At 35.7% G+C, this 19,652-nt stretch overlaps 1 protein-coding gene across 29 annotated transcripts in view; it reads left to right on the plus strand.

Moving 5' to 3' along the window:
* The window catches only part of LOC108708946 (target of Nesh-SH3), a 198,040-nt gene that overhangs the window by 62,890 nt on the left and 115,498 nt on the right, over positions 1-19,652 (plus strand). For 28 of the 29 annotated variants that reach the window (XM_041584160.1, XM_041584157.1, XM_041584152.1 and 25 more), the window contains exons 3-6: positions 10,851-10,913; positions 11,525-11,657; positions 15,279-15,448; positions 17,171-17,232. In XM_041584160.1, coding sequence (XP_041440094.1) covers positions 10,851-10,913; positions 11,525-11,657; positions 15,279-15,448; positions 17,171-17,232 — 428 coding nt within the window. The remainder of the gene's footprint in view (positions 1-10,850; positions 10,914-11,524; positions 11,658-15,278; positions 15,449-17,170; positions 17,233-19,652) is intronic. The other variant, XM_041584169.1, reaches the window with a different exon arrangement.

Genomic DNA, 19,652 nt, shown 5'->3' on the forward strand with positions numbered 1-19,652 from the left:
AGTATAAATATTAGAGATGTAGGATTAAGCTAAGGCAAATATTTGGATATATGTACATTATATCTGTAGCATTAAGGAAAAGAGGCTACAGATCCAGATGTTTTATTATAAAGTAAGCTATAATAGTTAAAAATTTATTTTGAGATTAGAAAATAATGAATGTAATGGAAATATTTTTATTGTATGGTCCTTGTTAGAGTTGTATGCAAAAAAATCATCCAGAATTCCAGTGTCATTTCGCCTACTATCTGGGCTGTGGTACCTTTCCAACAATGGCGACTGCAGCAAAGCTCTTGTTACCTCAGTGGGACATGGGCATATATTTAAACCGCCCTCCATTGCACCAAAAATGGGCTCATGCACAAAATAAGCCCTGTATACTTTTGCTTGTTCAAAAGCAGGTCTAATACAAAGAGCTTTATTGTTCCACTGCACTCTGTGCCTTGCTCTTTAGTTATATTTTGCAACAATTCCATTGGTTTAGACTAGCTGACATATTAATCCGCCTCCTGCAACAAGTTTAGAGCACCCCGTGGCTACCAAAATCCACAACACTTTTGGATTAGCCAAAAGTATAGCCTAAATTCAGCCTAATATCATGGGAGGATCCAGGATAAGATCGAAACTAGTCAACTAGGGATGAGCAAATGTTTTCATCTGACACAGATTGAGGCTGAAATTTGCATTTTCATGATTGGCGAAAATGATCACTAATCTGCATTAGAATATGCACTGCACGAATAATGCACTTTTTCACTAAGAAAAACACAGATTGGCTTTGATGCATTTGAAGTGAGAAAAATGCATTGTAAAAAAGGGCAGTTGCAGCCAATGCATTTGGTGTGTGAAAAAATTTCAAGATAAAACTCCAAATGACTATATTTTTTAGACATATTGCATATGCTCTAAAGATGGATGGTGATCATAATGAGGTAAATGAATATGGTATTATATTCTACATAATTACATTGCATACAAGGATTAGTCTGGCATGGGAGTAAAAACAAAAAAATTGATCGATGGTAGGCTCAGATCTAATCTTTACATTCTCTGATTAAAATTTACTTTGATTATACTAATTTCATGGGAGTCCACCAAGGGCATCAACAGTAGCAGAATCAAGGAATCTCAATGGCTAGCTGCCCCAAACATATAAACTGATCCAAATACCTGAACAGCATCAAGTGACAAGAATCACTTTTGTGGCACCAGCTCTTTATATTAAAACAAACTACTTTAAAAACATATAGCTGAAACAAGGGTCCATATGCCATGACACATCATATCTTAGATTTAAAACCCCAGATGGTAAGAAGGGGAACAGCCATGCTTAAAGTACAAGTAAAAGCTAAAATACCAATGTTTATTTAAGTAATAGCCACTTATAAAGCTTGCTATATGTACATGCCCAGACTTTTGTGTATTTTTGTAGAGTTTGTCCACACTGTCTCATCATTTGTACAAACTCAGGGGCTAATGTCTCTCAGCTGATTTGGCTGAAAAAATGCATACATTGTCAGATAAAGAAGTGAGAGGAACCTTAGCTGCTCTTCAATTTTGATCACATCTGATCATTTGATCAAATGTGGTCATTATTGTGTATGACACTATTATCTTTCAGGTTTGTAGGGTACCTTGAAGAGTCTTACAGTGTATGGCCTTCACCTTTAAAGTGAACATTAATGTATTTAATAGTTCCAAATGGTGATACATAAAAGTTTATCTAGTAACTTGACTGACCAGCAGCACATATATCTGCAAGATAATATGATATGATGACAGTGGCGTAGCTAGATATTACTGGGCCCCACAGCAAATTATTTTTCAGGCCCCCAAAATATCTAGAGGTTGACTTGTTTTACCAATATTTATTGAAATTGTATGTGAATTAGGGCTTCATGGGACCCCTATACCCCCTGGGCCCCCCTACAGCCGCAGGGTCTGCTTCCTCTGTAGTTACACCCCTGTATGATGATATCTTATTCTCAAAACTCAATAAAGCAAAGCCTTTGGCAGCCAGGAAGAATATATACTACCAGGACAGAGATGTATGCTAAAGAACCCCCACCTCACACACAGGCGCAGGGGTTGTATAATATATTATATATTTGTCATTATCTGAGTCAGAGAAAAATACACATGCCTACACTGGGCAAAATTGCACCTGTGCAGTAATCTATGACAACCAATCAAACTGTTGCATTGCTGACTGAAAAAAGCTGCTATGCTATTGATTACTGCCAAGGTGCAAATTAACATATTGTTATTAAATAAGCTCTATTGTCTTTTACTACATAACCCAATAATTGTGTTCTTGGTGAAAAGGAAAATGCTTCTATATTAATGGCATTCTCTGCCAATAAATAACCTTATCTTGAAACAACTTTTTCAAATAGGTATTGTCTTTCCACTCATCCTCTTTGCCACCCAGAAGTGCCAGTGATCTTATCAAACATTCAGCTCCTAGAAGCTTTCCCCCCTAAAAAATCTATGTAAGAAGCCAGGTCCTGAAATAATCCTCATTAAAACATAAAATAAACTTTCCCACCACAAAAACTTCAGACCAACCAATCAAAATGCTGAGGCTGCTCACTGAATTTATGTGGTTCAACCTAACAGCAGTTCAATTTAAGCACTTTGTCAGCTAATTGTGTTCTGCCTTATAAAATGATAAGAGCTTAGACAAATATGAATATAGTATATGTTGTATTAAAAGTAGTTTTAAAAAATAAACCATGAATAAATATTGGATGTCAATGATAAAACTAAAAATATTTTTCTACAAATGAAATTTAGGCCAAAGGGGATAGTGTTAATTTATACGGGTTTTACAATTGTTTTATCCTTTTTAATTATAAAATGAATTGCACACATTTTTAATATGTGACATAGAAATAATAATCAATCAATTAGTCCCCAAAAAATTATATACAGTTTATCCAATCTACCCACTAGCCATATTCTGTGGGCAAACTGTGTGGGCTGCCTGAGGCAAAGAGATGTCTTATCTAGTGTCTGTCTCTGCATCCTGCTGTGGGGCTATAGCACATTATGGACCAGATTCAATTCAGTGAGAAAAAGGCTTCTCATGATTTATCACTTGAAAATGCATGGATGAGATTCAATTCAAGGGGAAAAAACTATTCTCCAAATTAATTTTCGTATTTCTGAATTGAATTGCATCTCAAATTGATACCTATCCGTGAATTTTCCAGTGATAAACTTTTTTCTCATTGAATTTAATCTGGCCCTATTTGATCACTGCTACACTCTGCAGATTAAAATAATGGGAAGCACTGTGGATCGCACATACCCTCCACTAAGTCATTCAGAAACTCACAGTGATGAATGAATGGGGGGGGTCCACTTTATTTTTATATTGACTTATAATTACGAAGGTTAATAGAATGACATGATAAAGGTTCCAAAGTGATAAAATTATTGCAAATTGTCATGTGATTTTGTATGTTTGCTTCATGCTCTGCTCCACGGCCCAGGTCTTTGCATTCCAAAATGGAGCAAGTGTTTAGCAGGGTTGTATCCTTGAAGGAAGGGCTGGAGGCATGTAGGCATCAAGTACAGAGTTTACATATTTACACCTGTTGAAAATTGCTATTGCATTTGCAGTAAGGTCACATTCACCTTGTGCATACAAGTTATCTATACGTAAAACAGAAACCTTTGTTGCTGCATTTAATATACTATGGTTATGGCAGAATCAACTTGCATTTGAAAAAGGCGTGGAAACATATATTTACATTTTCCTTAAAATAAATCATAAAATTGTGTTTTGCAGATTAGTTTGGCATACACATTCTGGGGCTCATTTATAAGTGTTCAAGTACATCAAAGAGATTGTGATGTGATTGATTAATGTGGGTGCAGCAACTGTAATTCTATTTTATCTTATTATTTTTTGTATAAACATATACAGTATTTTATGGCTGCACAGTGATTCTTTATGGTGCTGGCACACTGGGCGATTCAGGGAGATTTAGTCGCCTGGCGACTAATTGCCTCGTCTTTGCGGCAACCAATCTCTCCGAACGCCTTACCTCTGTCTTGCACAGCTATAATGAAAAGTCACCTGCTGCATGGCACACGCACGCTTCATATTCCGAAGTCGACCGAAGTTGCCTCACCATTGTTATTTTACTATTATTTTTAAATATTATTTTCAATAGACTCAAGTAATAAAGCTTTTACTTCTTGATCAAGGTGCCTTCCTTTAGTTTGATCTTATTTGCACAAGCTGTCGTTTTTAAGGGTTAATGATCAAAGACATCTAATGAATTTAAGCAGACTCACTTGGGTCTAAGGAATTTGCATATAGACCACTCACCATAAAAAATAAGTGCCTCCAAACTGTTTAAACAGTTAACTAAATAGCTATATTAAGTCTCCCTTGCTTTTAGTTATGCCCTGAGGGATCAATACAAATTCCATTTTCTATATCAAGTGTGCAAAGTTGTGAAATGACCAGAATTAAGCACTCCTTAAGAACTCCTTACCTGATACTAGTATGAGTATTTTACTGATGTATTGAATCTCACACCTGGAACATGCATAAAAGTCAGTAAAAACGGAATCAGTGAATTGTTGACTGTTGGCATAATATAGCTAATTTTTCTTTTGGTGCAACTTAATACTGTTGCCTAAATACATCATTTTTCCACAGTGTGCACTTTGAAGGAGATCTATGGCTGTTCAATTTCTTTATACTTACATCACAGTTTTTAGTCAGTAGAATTACGTCCCAATAGGATAAAGCAATGAGTGAAATGCCATTTTTTAAATAATTATGAACCCAAACTTCTTTAGTCGACAGAGCATGTTAAGGGAAATGTATGTTTGTTGAAACAGACTGACTACAAGATGTGGAATAACAGATATAGGTTTCAATGAAAAGCATGCTGTAATGAAATGATGCATCACAATCTTGTGAGCAATGAGCTGTGTTAGTTAAACTTGCAGACAAGGGAAAAGAAGTATTTGCCCTGAATAGTTTTAGGGCTTTACGATTTTATGCTGGAATTTGATTTTAATTTTTTCCAGCTTGATTTCTTTTCTTAAAAAGGCACATTGATAACCCTACCGAATATGAATCAAAATATGGAAGAGTAGATTTTTTTCAAATTCTCAAGATCTGACAAAACATGTTTAGCGTCTTACAATATCTGCTCGTAAATACACCAACTTTTTGATCCTACTGGAAAGATACAGTATAACCTGTATGCACTACATGTCTGTACACACTGTACAGTCTATTTCAAAACATTGATGTATGATGGATCAAGTACAAGGTACAGTTTAATTATTACAGAGAAAAAGAAAATCATTTTCAAAAATGTTAATTATTTGGATAAATAAGTTTGCACTTCTTGTGTATTAATCCATCTGGGCACAGAGCTCTCTAAAAAACGATAAAAAAAGACAATTTAGACCAATACAAGTGCAGTAGCTATAGTTCTGCATAAGCATTTGAAGCTTTTACTAAACCCTTCATATTAATATTAACCTTTTAAAAAATACATTTCTACAGTACATTATTGGCAAGCTCATGTCAGAGGAAGTAAAGTGTAACTATTGCCATTAAATGCCAAGGTATTTTGGTCTATCCTAGAAGTTAGTGGTTAACCCTCTTTTACCACAATATTTATGTTCATGCTTCTCTTCATAAAACATTCCAATACTGCCAACAGTCTGCTGTATGTCTTGCAATGAGCTTTGCCAGATGTTAAATAGGTACAGGAACATTTCTATTAACTGCACTGTAGTGTATGTATTATAGACATAGATCTAACGTTTTCTAACTGATCATGAAGTTATATTGTTTGTGTTTAGTGTCCCTAGAAATGAAGAGTAGTCGGTAGGTATACTACAAGAATGTAGGAACAAGATTGAAAAAAGTTTAGAAATGACCGAGAGTAGTCTGTAGTAAGTAGTAAGAAATAGTACAGGTATGGGATCCGTTATCCAGAAACCCATTATTCAGAAAGCTCCAAATTACAGAAAGGCTGCCTCCCATAGACTCCATTTTATCCAAATAATCTAAATATTTAAAATTGATTTCATTTTCTCTATAATAATAAAACATTGGCTTCTAACTAAGATATCATTCATATTTATTTGGAAGCAAAATGAGCCTATTGTGTTTATTTTATGTTTACATGATTTTCTAGTAGACAAAAAGTATGAAGATCCAAATTACGGAAAGATTTGTTATCCGGAAAACCCCCAGGTCTCGAGCATCCTGGATAACTGGTTCCATACCTGTACTAAAGGAAAATGTAGATACGATTTAGCAATATTTTTCTGGAGATCCCCTCTTTGTGCTGACTTGCATTACTTTTTTAATATGGGAGCATAAAAAACAAATTTGTTGTAAGTAGCAGCTGCTGATTACCCTATGTAACATGAACTTAAATGAACTGCTCACAGTGTACTTGGGCGTTTGTTTACTAAAAGTCATAAACGTTGTATATAACTTATGACACAAAGTAAAGTAGCACCCATTTCTACTAAAAATCTAATTTATAATGTGATAGCTGCCATTAGTTAGGCAAGTGTAAAAGTTTATGTCAGCATATTGAAATTGAAAGTTTTTTTGCCACCAATTTATGTTAGCTCCATTTTCTGCTATAAGTTTTGCAAAATGTTTTTGTCAATAAAATGTATCAAAGACAACACTGGCCCAAGAGTTTTATATGTACTTCAAATACATTTTATTACTACATAAATTATTACCAGTTTATGTATGTATATTTATATGTATCATTCTATCCTAGTTAGAATCACTTATGAACACCGTTACCACAATGATACCTAGTGGTAATATAAATTTAATCCTCTAAGGATATACTTGGGAGGATGGGAAAAATGAATGTTTAGGAAGATATGTTATTTTTAGTCTGAAAATACAAAATAAACTGCCTATGGATCACTCATGTCATGTTGCTGATTATGATATCCCATTAGAGTGAGCAGCACCGAACAGCCTAAAGTGCTCTGTAGGTCTATATTTTAAAGTGGTGATTCACCTTAAAGTTAACTTTTAGTTATAGAATGGTCAATTCTAAGCAACTTTTCAATTGGTCTTCAATTTTTATTTTTTTTTTATTGGTTTTTTATTTATTTGTCTAATTGCCTTCTTCTTCTGACTCTTTCCGGCCTTCAAATGGGGGTCACTGTACCGAACTAAAAACAAATGCTCTGTAAGGTGACAATTATTATGTATATAATGTATTGTTTTTGCTACTTTTTATTACTCATCTTTCTATCCTGGCCCTCTCTTATTCCTATTCCAGTCTCTTATTAAAATCAATGCATGGTTACTAGGGTAATTTGGACCCTATGAACCAGATTGCTGAAATTGCAGACGAGAGAGCTGCTGAATTAAAAGCTAAATAACTCAAAAACCAGAAATAATAAAAATGAAAACCAATTGCAAATTGTCTCAGAATATCACTCTCTGCATCATCCCATCTCATAAATAATGCTGCTGCTGCAATCTAGCAAATATATTTCCTACAATTCATAACTTTTTGAACTCAACAGTTTACAATGGGGTGACATCTTGATATGTCACAGTAAATTTTGCATGATCTTTAGGAGGTGGGCGGTATCTTGGTGGGGTGTGTGTGATAAGCACTAAGTTTTAGAGTCTATAGGATGACATGTTCAAGAGTCTATACCATGGAGAGTCTACACCACAATAAATCATCTACCATACTTATATATATTTTATTAACGGGTCGTATTGTTAATGATCAGATACGTCAGAATTAATGACCACCAATAATATAAAATATCTTGTTAATTGCAGAATTATTGATGAGTATAGCTAGCCATACACGATTGCCAAACAATCAGCTCATTCTCCAAATAAGACATCTAAATGATGGTCAAAGATGGGCTGGTCAAATTGTTTGGCCCTTAGACCAACAACCAGCTATCATGGCGCACTGATCACACACTGACTTGGGAGGCCATATTTTTTATCTCATATGCAGGCTATCTCAGTCAATAGGAGCCAAGTCAGCAGCTAATATAGGGTCATGTTTGGGCAAACAGATTATTCAGAAAATGTTTATAGATGAACAACTATGATGAACAAAATCTATCACAGGCGTCAATCAACATTTTAAATACTTTTCAGACTGCACTCCTACTGCTTAAGAGTTGCAAAAATATATAATTAGGACAAAAAGAAAGGGCTTAGTCTGCCGTCTATTCTGGTTTGATTGTGTTTATAGAAAGCCTTCCTACTTCAAGCTGTTACTGCAATTTGATATGTTTATTTAGCTAGTTGACTGTTGCCAAATGTATAAAGTTGAACAAATCTCTGTTGCAGAAGGGCTTACAGAATTATGTAATGTGATACTTACTCTTGCTTTCTGCATTTGACTGTATAAATTGAATTACAAATTACATTCATTATTGCTCATTACTATTACACTATATGCTTACATTGATTTACAGACAAAGCCTGCACACTAAGAAAACTACATAATTTGGAGTAATTTACTTTCCCCCAGGCAACAAGGGTGCATGATCAAGCCCCTGTCCTTGCTGTTTTATGGCAGGTGGTAAGGAGAAGACCCTGCTGTGGTCTGTGTCTCCTGGACCTTTCCTAACTTGCCTTTCTGAATGACACAGAAAAGGTATGAGGGGGGGAATAGCTACAAGCTTCCCTCCATTCATCCCTCTAGGACAGAGTGCTGCTTAATGCAGATAGCACATTACAAAGGGCTAGCCCCAGGTCTCTGCCATCCGAAACAGAGGCCAACGAATATTTTACAACAGCAGAAGGCATTGGTAAAATGTCAAAAATATGACACAGATTTCTTTAATGTATATGACTCCAATTGAATTGGTTGCATTTTAATTTCATTAAAATCTAAATGAGGAGACCTTATCTCACTTCTACAGGCCATGCATGCTGTACTTTTTGTTTAGTGCCACAATAAGCAGTACTGTTTAGCACAACAAGGTTTTCCTAATGAAAAATCTTGTCAACTAGTGGGCACGTTTGGGGGTTCATTGTAGGATCAGGAAGTACACACAGGCTGAAAGACACAGTCACATTGCTACCTTTTGGTGATAGAAGTTTGTGTTAAGTATGTAAAAGTAAAGAAGGTAATATAATAGAATCCATTCTTTTTTTTTTTTTTTTACTTAAACCTACAGTATTTATTATAGATTCCAAAATTATCTTTCCTGGCAATGTTCCAGGTGCACACAGGCATACTGTATGTTAGGACAGAAGATACCCCACTCATCACTGCCCTCATCTTTTATATTTTTAAATTACATCAAATACACTTACCAGACTTTGGAAATTACTGTGCTCTTTATATTTGCAGTATGTTCTCGAGAGAGCAACTATTTTATTTTCCATGCTTTTAATCTGACATGTGTGGGATAGTGGTGTATAACCCCCTCCATATTAAATGCCAATCAAGCCTCCTTAATTTTTTTGTATACAATAAATATCAATTGAGTGTTGGCAGAAAATAAAGCTCAAACCTTTATGAATGCACAGACGAAAGAATCCACTCTTAAACAGGGTCTGAATTTATTGTAACCACTTATTATAGGAACGGTAACATCTAAAAATGAAAGCAATTAGAATATAAGGTACCGGTGTTCTGTGCTGGTAAAATTGGTGTATTTTCTTCAAAAACTCTACTGTAGTTTACATAAACAAGCTGCTGTGTAGCCATGGGGTAAGTTTAGTGTAACTCTTTCTCGGCTATTGAACTGGTGATTAGGGATGTCGCGGACTGTTCGCCGGCGAACTTGTTCGCGCGAACATCGACCGTTCGCGTCCGCCGAATGTTCGCGAACGTAACGCAACGTTCGCCAATTTGGGTTCGCCTTAGCTGGCGCTTTTTTTTGCCATTTCTCCCCCAGACCAGCAGATACATGGCAGCCAATCAGGAAGCTCTCCCTCCTGGACCACCCCCACACCCCCTGGACCACTCCCCTTCCATATATAAACTGAAGCCCTGCAGCGTTTTTTCATTCTGCCTGTGTGTGCTTGGAAGAGCTAGTGTAGGGAGAGAGCTGTTAGTGATTTGAGGGACAGTTGATAGTAACTTTGCTGGCTAGTAATCTACTTGATACTGCTCTGTATTGTAGGGACAGAACTCTGCAGGGATTTGAGGGACATTTTAGGTTAGGTAGCTTTGCTGGCTAGTAATCTACCTTCTACTGCAGTGCTCTGTATGTAGCTGCTGTGGGCTGGGCAGCTGTCTGTCCTGCTGCTGATCTCTCATCTGCATCTGTTCTTCAAACCACTGCCACCTAGCTGTATGAGCTTTTTCACATTCTGTCTAAATATCAATAATAATACCGTCTCCAGAAACACCACCTGAGTGACGTAGTGTGATTTCTGCCCTTTACAGCACAAAACGCAGCGCTGTGTCAACAATGGATTTTTTAGAAACATATTTGCCCTTGATCCCCCTCTGGCATGCCACTGTCCAGGTCGTTGCACCCTTTAAACAACTTTAAAATCATTTTTCTGGCCAGAAATGTCTTTTCTAGCTTTTAAAATTCGCCTTCCCATTGAAGTCTATGGGGTTCGCAACGTTCGCGAACCGTTCGCATTTTTGTCTGGACGTTCGCGAACATGTTCGCGAACATTTTTTCCGACGTTCGCTACATCCCTACTGGTGATGAACTTTACCCAAATTAGCAATAGTGTTAAAGTAACTCATTTAGTCCAACAAAATAAGTAGCATGAACTAGGACTAACTTTTGGTGATATGGTTCTTGTTAGACCTTTTAATATTGAGTGGGCATTCCCAGCATCCTTTGTACAGTAATATATTTTCTATTTCCAGATGCAGAACCACGATATTTAATTGCTTTGAAACCCAATGAGAATAGTAAGAAGAGTTGCAAAGGTAAATTTCCTCTGATGGGCTATCTGCTCTTAAACTCCATTTTACTTTTAAAATCAAATAATCTAATTATCAAATGTATCGAATGCAGCAAAGTAATGTGTCCATGTGTACTATTCCCTCAATAAATACTATGTATGGGAAACCAAAAAACGTAAATCACTGTTATTTTGCAAATTGTATTACATTAAATATGGAATGCTTACCTTTGTTTATATAAAGGAATACATTAGGCAATAGACCAGTTCAAGACTCCCACAGTTTAATCAGTTTTTTCCCACATATCTGGTTGCAAACTCCAAACCATATAGGGTTTGTTTTTAAAGTATTAGTTCCATATTCTTGAAAATTAATTCTCCCATGACTTTAAGTGGGGCCAACAGTCTATCATATGCTTATACTTTGTTGCAGTTCAATTAGATTTCTCTCAATCCCTCCCCATGAATGAATTTTATATTGCAGTTATTAATGGCAACTTTAATAGTACAGGTGTGAACTGTAATGTGAAATGAGCTGCATATAATAATGTCCATTAATTCTCCTTATTTAACCATATTAGCATAGCCATATGTATGTTATGGGTTTTGTTATAAAAAAACTAACTTTATTTTTAGAGAAGAACTCTGCTATGAAACCTCTCCAACTGGTTGTTGGCACCTTGACCCCAACATCAGCATTCCTCTCCTGGGGCATCCTCATAAATCCACAGATTGACTGGTCTGTTCTAAACAAATGTCCAAATGACAGGTAAATGAATAAAAAATATTTTGTATGGGTCTTACATTTTATTTTATTGTAGCTGGCAACTCCTGGATAAAAAAATCAGTCATCACGAAAACTTTAATAGCCATAGGAAAGTATAACAAGAATATGCAAAAGACAAAAACATCAGCCATCTTGTGGAAGGGAAGCTATAGTATGTGGCTGAATTAATGGGCAAGCTGTGAACTACTATTTCTGTTTTCTGAACAGTTCTCCAATGTAAACATGAGAGCAAACCTGTTACTTGAAAGGATCAGTTACAAGCATTCTTGGAGAGCATCCTATACATCAGTTTTCTTAGCTGTTTCATTAAGATGAATATTTTTACAGAGAATGGCACAGAATTATTGAGATGGATACATGTCATGAGGTTTACAATTCTAATTTACTAAGGCTTATTTGCTATTTTTTTTATTGTGGAGCTAATTGTATGGAAGCAGAATTACACCAATTAAACACCTTACAGACAAAGACAAGAGATTCTCTGCACTCACCCATTATAAGTATATGGGTGTGTGCACGACGTTAATACATACTGAACATAAAGGTATTTAAAACAAAACAGATATCGTTTGTCCATATATTGCATTATTTTTAAGACAACCAATTATGTCAAAAAGTAATCTCTGGTCTGGCCAGTCCTACACTCACTTTAAAGGAGAAGGAAAGGTTAAAACTAAGTAAGCTTTATCAGAAAGGTCCATCTAAATTTACCAGTAAACCCCCAAAGTAATGTTGCTCTGAGTCCCCTGTCAAAAGAAACACTGCATTTCTTTCCTTCTATTGTGTACTCATGGGCTTCTGTATCAGACTTCCTGCCTTCAGCTTAAACCTCATTGCCCTGGGCAAGAGCATGCTCAGTTTGCTCCTCTCCCCCCACCCCTCCCTTCTCTACTGTAATCTGAGCCCAGAGCAGGGAGAGACTTAGGCAGGAAGTGATGTCACACCACATTAATACTGCAGCTCCTATTCTAAACAAACAGAGAGTTTCTAGAGCTTTTTACTCAGGTATGGTAAAACATTCTACAGAATAAATATAGCATTCTAGCTTGCACTATTGCAGCTAATCTATTGGTAATAAAATGCCTCCGTAGCTTTCCTTCTCCTTTAATATGATTTATTAAGAATTCTACTGCTTCATTATACATTTGTAACATGGACTGTTATGTATTACCTGCAACCTGCTTTCCAAGGTTAAAACCCAAATTGTTGTCTTTTTGGTTGCCCACCAATCATATGACTGTAGTTGGGGATTATTGGAGCTACAGCATGGAGCTTTGATGTAGTTGACGTGACTTTGACATAGTAGCCAGCTTGTATATATTTCAATATATGAACAAAAATGTTTTGTTTAATGGGGAGTGTATATTAGTAGTTCTATGAACAAAATGTCTTACTGTCCTTAAAGGACCAGTAACATCAAAAAATTTAATTGTTATTAAGTAATAAAAATATAATTGCGTATTGCCCTGCACTAGTAAAACTGGTGTGTTTGCTTCAGAAACACTACTATTGTTTATATAAAAAAACTGCTGTGTAGCCATGGGGGCAGCCATTCAAAGGTGAAAAGGCTCAAGTTACACAGCAGATAGCAGATAAGCTCTGTAGAACATAATGCTATCTGTTATCCATTATTTATCCTGTGCCATATAGCCGTTTTTCAATTTCCGCCATTGCTACTCAGCAGCTTGTTTATATGAACTATAGAAGTGTTTCTAAAGCAAACACATCAGTTTTACCAGTTCAGGGCAACACTACATGTTACTTTCATTACTTTAAAACACTTTCAGTTTTTAATGTTACTGTTCCTTTAATATATTTATAGTGGGTGTGTGCAGAGAATTTCTTGCCTTTGTATGAATTATGTGGTCATGGTCACACCCTTGTTAAACCCCCACCTAATATTTTACAATAGTTATGTGGTGAGCAAAACCAAATTCGCTTTATTACACCTATTTATTAATATGTGTCATGCACCTAATAAATGCCTTGACCATGAGATCTTTTTTGCAAAAAAATAGCATGCAATTATAAACCCTGTAAGGGCAAGATTCACTTTAGCCTTTCAGCTCAAGCAGCCATTAAGGAAACCCTGTGTGAGTTTAATAATAATGTGGGGTTTCATGATGAAAAAAATGAAAAGCTACCAAAGTTTCTTTTCGCCATACAACCTTGTGTGATTAGTAAATAGAAAGGCTGGAGCGATCAGTTGGTATAAGTTATGGCTGCAGATGCAAAGAGCAAAACAGTTTGCACAAATTAGATAAATAATAATAATAAAAATTAGCATTTAGCAATGTAATACTCTTCCTTAAACGGTTATTGCATTACAGATATTAATTGTGCGAATTTCAGTTGTGCATTGCCCACTTTTAACAAGTGTTTGAAGGTGTCAATAAGAAGTTTTATTACATTCACTATGCACTGGTGCAAACTATAAAATTCGCAAACGTTCTTCCCCTGACGGAAATGGTCGCTAAACAGTTTCAAGGTTCGCAAAAGCTATATTAAATTGGCGCAAAGGCAAATTTGTTCGCACAAAGGCATAACTTTTCAAATTGCAAATTTTTTTCTAACGACTTTTATTACATTCAGTTGTACCTAATAATGGAGAGTAAGTCGATTTAGCCTTAGTTCCAGAGCCTTGTTATTACTAACACAAAGCACACTTTTTGGTGTTAGTGCTATTTTCCAGCTCATCTGTTTTCCGTGTGATATTCACTTTCATCGTGAAATGTTATCTCTTTACTAATCGCTGAAAGATGGTTTTAGGAAACAAAGAGCAAACACTTTGGCTTTCTTTTGTACAGTAAAGCCATTTTCACATCATTACTAATTATGCCTGCCAGTGTCATTAGCATATGATTCCTTGCTAATGTTATAAAAAAAAATTGCTCTGTCATTGTTTTTTAACAAAAGACCTTGCTTTGTAACAGCTGCAGCATTTCTAAATCCATATGCAACAATTATTAAAATTAAGATCATTTACAGTAAAAGCATGCCTTGAAAGCTCATAGCTGTATATTTCAGACTAGAAAAAGGAACACTATCAAAAACAATTAAAAATATAGAGAAAAGTCAATTTGACAACTGCCTCATAATGGCAGTGACTCAGGGCCAGAACTACGGGTAGGCAGATGAGGCACCTGCCTCCCCTTTGTGGCTCTCTCCTCCCTTCTCCTCCCAGCAGATGCTCTCCGCTCACTCCCAACGCTCTCCCCTCCATCCCCTCCCCTTCATCACTCTCTCCTCCGTCCCATCTCCTCCGACACTCTCCCCTCCTTCCCTTGACTTCCCTTATGTTACTGCGCATGCGTGCGCAGGTTGTGTTCTGGAGTGATTGCGTTAAGATGCGTTGAGAGGCTTGCGGGGGGGGGGGAAGTTGGCTGGCCGGCCAGGTTGCCTAGGATGCCCAGTCAGCTTGGCCCGGCACTGCAGTGACTACATCATCACAGCAGATTCATCCTTGGTATAGGATCTCATTGTTATTAGTCAGATATACCTCAATTTTTCATTAGAGTTAATACACCGAAAGTCATAAATGGAAGTTATTTATATTTGTGAGAGTTCTCACATGCTAAATTCTTACCAACAATTCTCATGCAGATTTTATACAGTTCGCTACAGAGAAAAAAATAAAGATTGGCTGTACCAACTCTGCCCAACAACTGAAATAGTTATTGACAGCCTAAAGCCAAGTACTATGTATGAATTTGGCGTGAAGGATAACACAGAAAATGGAATCTGGAGCAAATGTTATAATCACAAGACAATCCGTAAGTAGGAAAACAGCTGTATATCTGTTTCATATTTCTTTTTTATGCCACATAAGCAGAAGGTTCAAACAACTGTTATATTAGGAAAACTTGATAAGTTATTAACTAAGCAACTATAAACATAAAGGAACAGTGTGCGCTCTTTTACAGTAGATCTCCTCCTTATGTCTGATATTTGTAGTCCTCCTGTGTATATTATATAGGTAGGAGACGCACAGACTGTAAGAAAGATCTGCAAAGAATACAGAGTCTCTAAGACAAACTAGTAATAAATTAAGAGTGATTTCAGCAATTAAAGCAAATTGTCTGGCATTTACATTGTGCAGCTGGTTTATATAAATGGCTAAGCTTTCTTAAATGCATCAAATAACTTAGAAGCTTAAATGCAGTCTAAATTGTTATTATTTATCCACAAGCTCAAAATCAAATGTCTGCTTTAATGGTAAGTATACTTTTAAAGGAACAGTTCAGTGTGAAAATAAAAACTGGGTACATAGATAGGTTGTGAAAAATAAAAAATGTTTCTAATATAGTCAGTTAGCCAAAAATGTGATGTATAAAGCCTGGAGTGACTGGATGTGTAACATAATAAGTACTTCCTACTTTTTTAGCTCTCTTGGTTTCCACTGATTGGTTACCAGGCAGTAACAAACCAGAGACTTGAGGGGGGGGGGGCACATGGGTCATAATTGTTGCTTTTGAATCTGAGCTGCACACTGAGTATTAATTGCAAACGTACTGAACAGTTATGTCCCATGTGGCCCCCTTTAAAGTCGCTAACTCAGATTTAGAGAGCTGCATAGCAGGAAGTTGTATTCTGTTCTGTTCTGTTAAACATCCAATCACTCCAGCCTTTATAGATTTCATTTTTGGCTAATGAACTATATTAGAAACATTTTTATTTTCATAGTATAATATATACTTTATGTTAGCAAAAGTATTGTGAATTTTGTGGAATTCTCGGTCCTCCACATGAATGTGATAAATCAGGGCCACTAGATTACAAAGGTAGACCCACTGCTGTATTTGTTTAGTAGTGTCCTTGACTTATCTAATCATCTGTTAATATTACTTCCATGTCACTTCAGAAACACCTTTATCAGATGTTATAAGAACATTATGCTGTTGGTTCCCCAGTTGTAGTTGAAAAACAATATAGTCTACAGGCTGATTACTTAAATAAATCCTTTGGCACCTCTGCTCCTAGGACAAAATTGGGTCCCCGTTCTGTTTATGTGGCTTCCCTTAAAAATGGCAATATAACGGTGTTCATTATAAGTTCAATGAATAGGATTTATGCTGACCATACTTTTTGTCTATAGTTTTAATCACAAAATATGTTACGGTTTTTGCAAAACAGGGCAAACTACTCCATGCTTAGTCCTTGCAAGGTAGATAATTAAATCACCAGTGCACTGATAACCATCCTCATTATTTTTGTAAGGGTTAAACATGCAGTAGCTTTTCATTTCCTATTATTATCTCAAGATAAATATATACAGTACAAGCCTATTCAATGAACTTCTGTTAAATAGGGCAGTATACTGATCCTTCAATACAATGAAGTGTCATTTTACAATATAGTAATTGTTATTAAAAGAAAGTTCATAATTCATTGAAAGTACATTTTTGGGTCATAAAGCTCACTTTTAAACTTAATCTAGGTCCCATGAGAATGGTTAATAAACACTCATTTTCACTGTAACTATGTTGTTGTTGCAGCTAAGAGTAAGGAAAATGGACATATCCAAAGTACCATTAAGATTTCAAAAGCCGTCCTTGAGGTATGTTATAGACTTTTACATTTCACCACTAATTAGGCATTATTTATTTAACCATTGAGGCAGTACACCTTCCTTTGCCATTAGAATTTTGAGATCTTTTCATAATACTCTTTATATACTCTTGTATGTACTGTTTTCATTGGAATATTGTAGCATTGTTTAGAGGAAGGATATACAGTCTTCACAGTATGCATTACATATAAATCAGTTATGTATAAAGATGGCATTTAGGTAGGGGGTTGGAAGGAGAGGTGGTTGACTGCATCTAATTTTTATTACCCTCTCTTTAAAACTATTGAAAATACTGTTTAATATTCTCTTGTGAATATTGTTTTCATTGGGATACTGTGTGGTTCTATATAGAGGATATGGTTTAAAGTGACAGGCACAAGGCCTTTTCTGTACACATTCCATATAGTTCAATTCTCTATAAAGATGGTATTTAGGTAGGTGGCTGACTGCATCCAATTTCTTATGACACTCCTTTTAAATCTATTTAGCAATATATTTATGGAACAAAATAACATAACAACAAAAAATACCATACTCAACAGGCTCGGTTAGAGTAACTGATTTTAATAGACAAGCAAAAGATATTTAGCTATAGGATATACTGTAGATGTGGGATATATTATCCGGGACCTGGGATTTTACAGATAAGAAATATTTCCTTAATTTGGATCACAACTTCAAGGGGCATATTTATAAAGGGTCGAATTTCGAATTGAAAAAACTTTGAAATTCGAATTAAAAAAGACCAACCGAAATTAAGTTTAAGTTTTTTTTGGTCGAATAGGTCAGTTTTCGATCGAATAGGTCCGTATTCGGCAAAATTTGAATCATACGAATCGAAGGAATATTGCATTCGATTCTAAGTTTTTCCCCCCAAAAAACTTTGATTTTTAAAAGGTTTTAGATGGTGAACGGTCAAAGTTGAATTTTTAAAGCGACAGTATATGATAGATTTTGATATTCACATTTTTTAATTTTTTTTCAACTTTGAATCGAATTTGCACTATTCCCTTTTCAAAGTACACAAAAAATAGCTTGAAATACAAATCTTTTTTAATTTAAAAATTCACCTAGACCTTTGATAAATCTACCCTCAAGTCTCCTAAAATTACTCATATATTAAATAAAACCCAATAGGATTGTTTTGTCAGTGATATGGATTTATGCAGCATAGTTAGGATCAAGTACAGGGTATTATTTTATTATTGCATCATTAGTTTTAAAATTAGAATTAGAAGTTTCTTAAAATGGACTCAGTTCATATAGAAGTCAATAGCAGATGTCCCGTTAATGCCTGATATGCGCTGGGTTTCGTTCAATAATCCAAAGAGTTTGTGGTTTTCGCAAAAGTTGCCGTTTTCGGCAACAAATCTGAAAAAATCTATATGATTCAGATTTTTTTCACGATTTTATAAAAATTTTTCCCACACAGGAAATTTTCAGAAAAATGTATTGATTAATAGGGGGAACAAGTCCATGTGGATTTGGTTGGAGTAATTTTCAGAAAATAGTGAGAACTTTTCAGATTTTGATAAATAACCCCCTGTATGTTTATCGCAGAAGAAAAGTGTGTTCAGATGCATTCCATAAACTGCATGGGACTCTATATTCTACTGAAATAATTACCAATCAGTCATTCGTTGAACATATTTTATAGGTCTCAAATTTTAAAGGCATATTCCGGTAACCCTATCCCTTGGTATGTATACAATCCAGATGCTACAGGGTTTATTACTGATTTATTTATGTCTGCACTGAATAGAACCCTGGGTAATATGCTTCAGTACCATGTTGTGGGGCCTTTAGCAAAATTAATATTAAGGCAGCATGTGGCTAGGGCAGCTAGTGATATAGATACAGAAGTGAACTAAAGCCCTTAAAGCAATCTTAAAATAGATGGTTAAAAAATATAATATGCTGTTTGTTTACGTGTTATTGGGTTAGTACGTACCAGCTCTCTGGGAAAAAAATTGGCCTGTTGTTCTAATCTACTTTATATAGATCTGGTACAGCTGGTTCAGGTTAGTCACATGATATTCAGTTGTGTTGAAATCAGAACTTGACTGCTGGGCTGCTTTGGGACATTCAGCTTATAAGGGGTCATTTTCATCTCTGTATAAATGCAAACCTCTCCACTGCCAACCGAAATCAACACACATGAGGGTGATGACATGTGCACACAAATTAAAGCTTAAATGACCAATCCTATGTCACCAGTCACTATGATTAACAGAGAGAGAGAGAGAGAGGAAGAGAGAGAGAGAGAGAGAGAGAGAGAGAGAGAGAATAAACTAGTGCCTTGTACATGATCCAAACTGAGATATAGTTAATCAATACTGGAAGCAAAACCAGCCTATTGGGTTTATTTTGTTGTTTATGTGATTTTCTAGTAGACTTAATGTGGACCT

The sequence above is a fragment of the Xenopus laevis genome, chromosome 2S (assembly GCF_017654675.1).
Source record: "Xenopus laevis strain J_2021 chromosome 2S, Xenopus_laevis_v10.1, whole genome shotgun sequence".
Lineage (NCBI taxonomy): Eukaryota > Metazoa > Chordata > Amphibia > Anura > Pipidae > Xenopus > Xenopus laevis.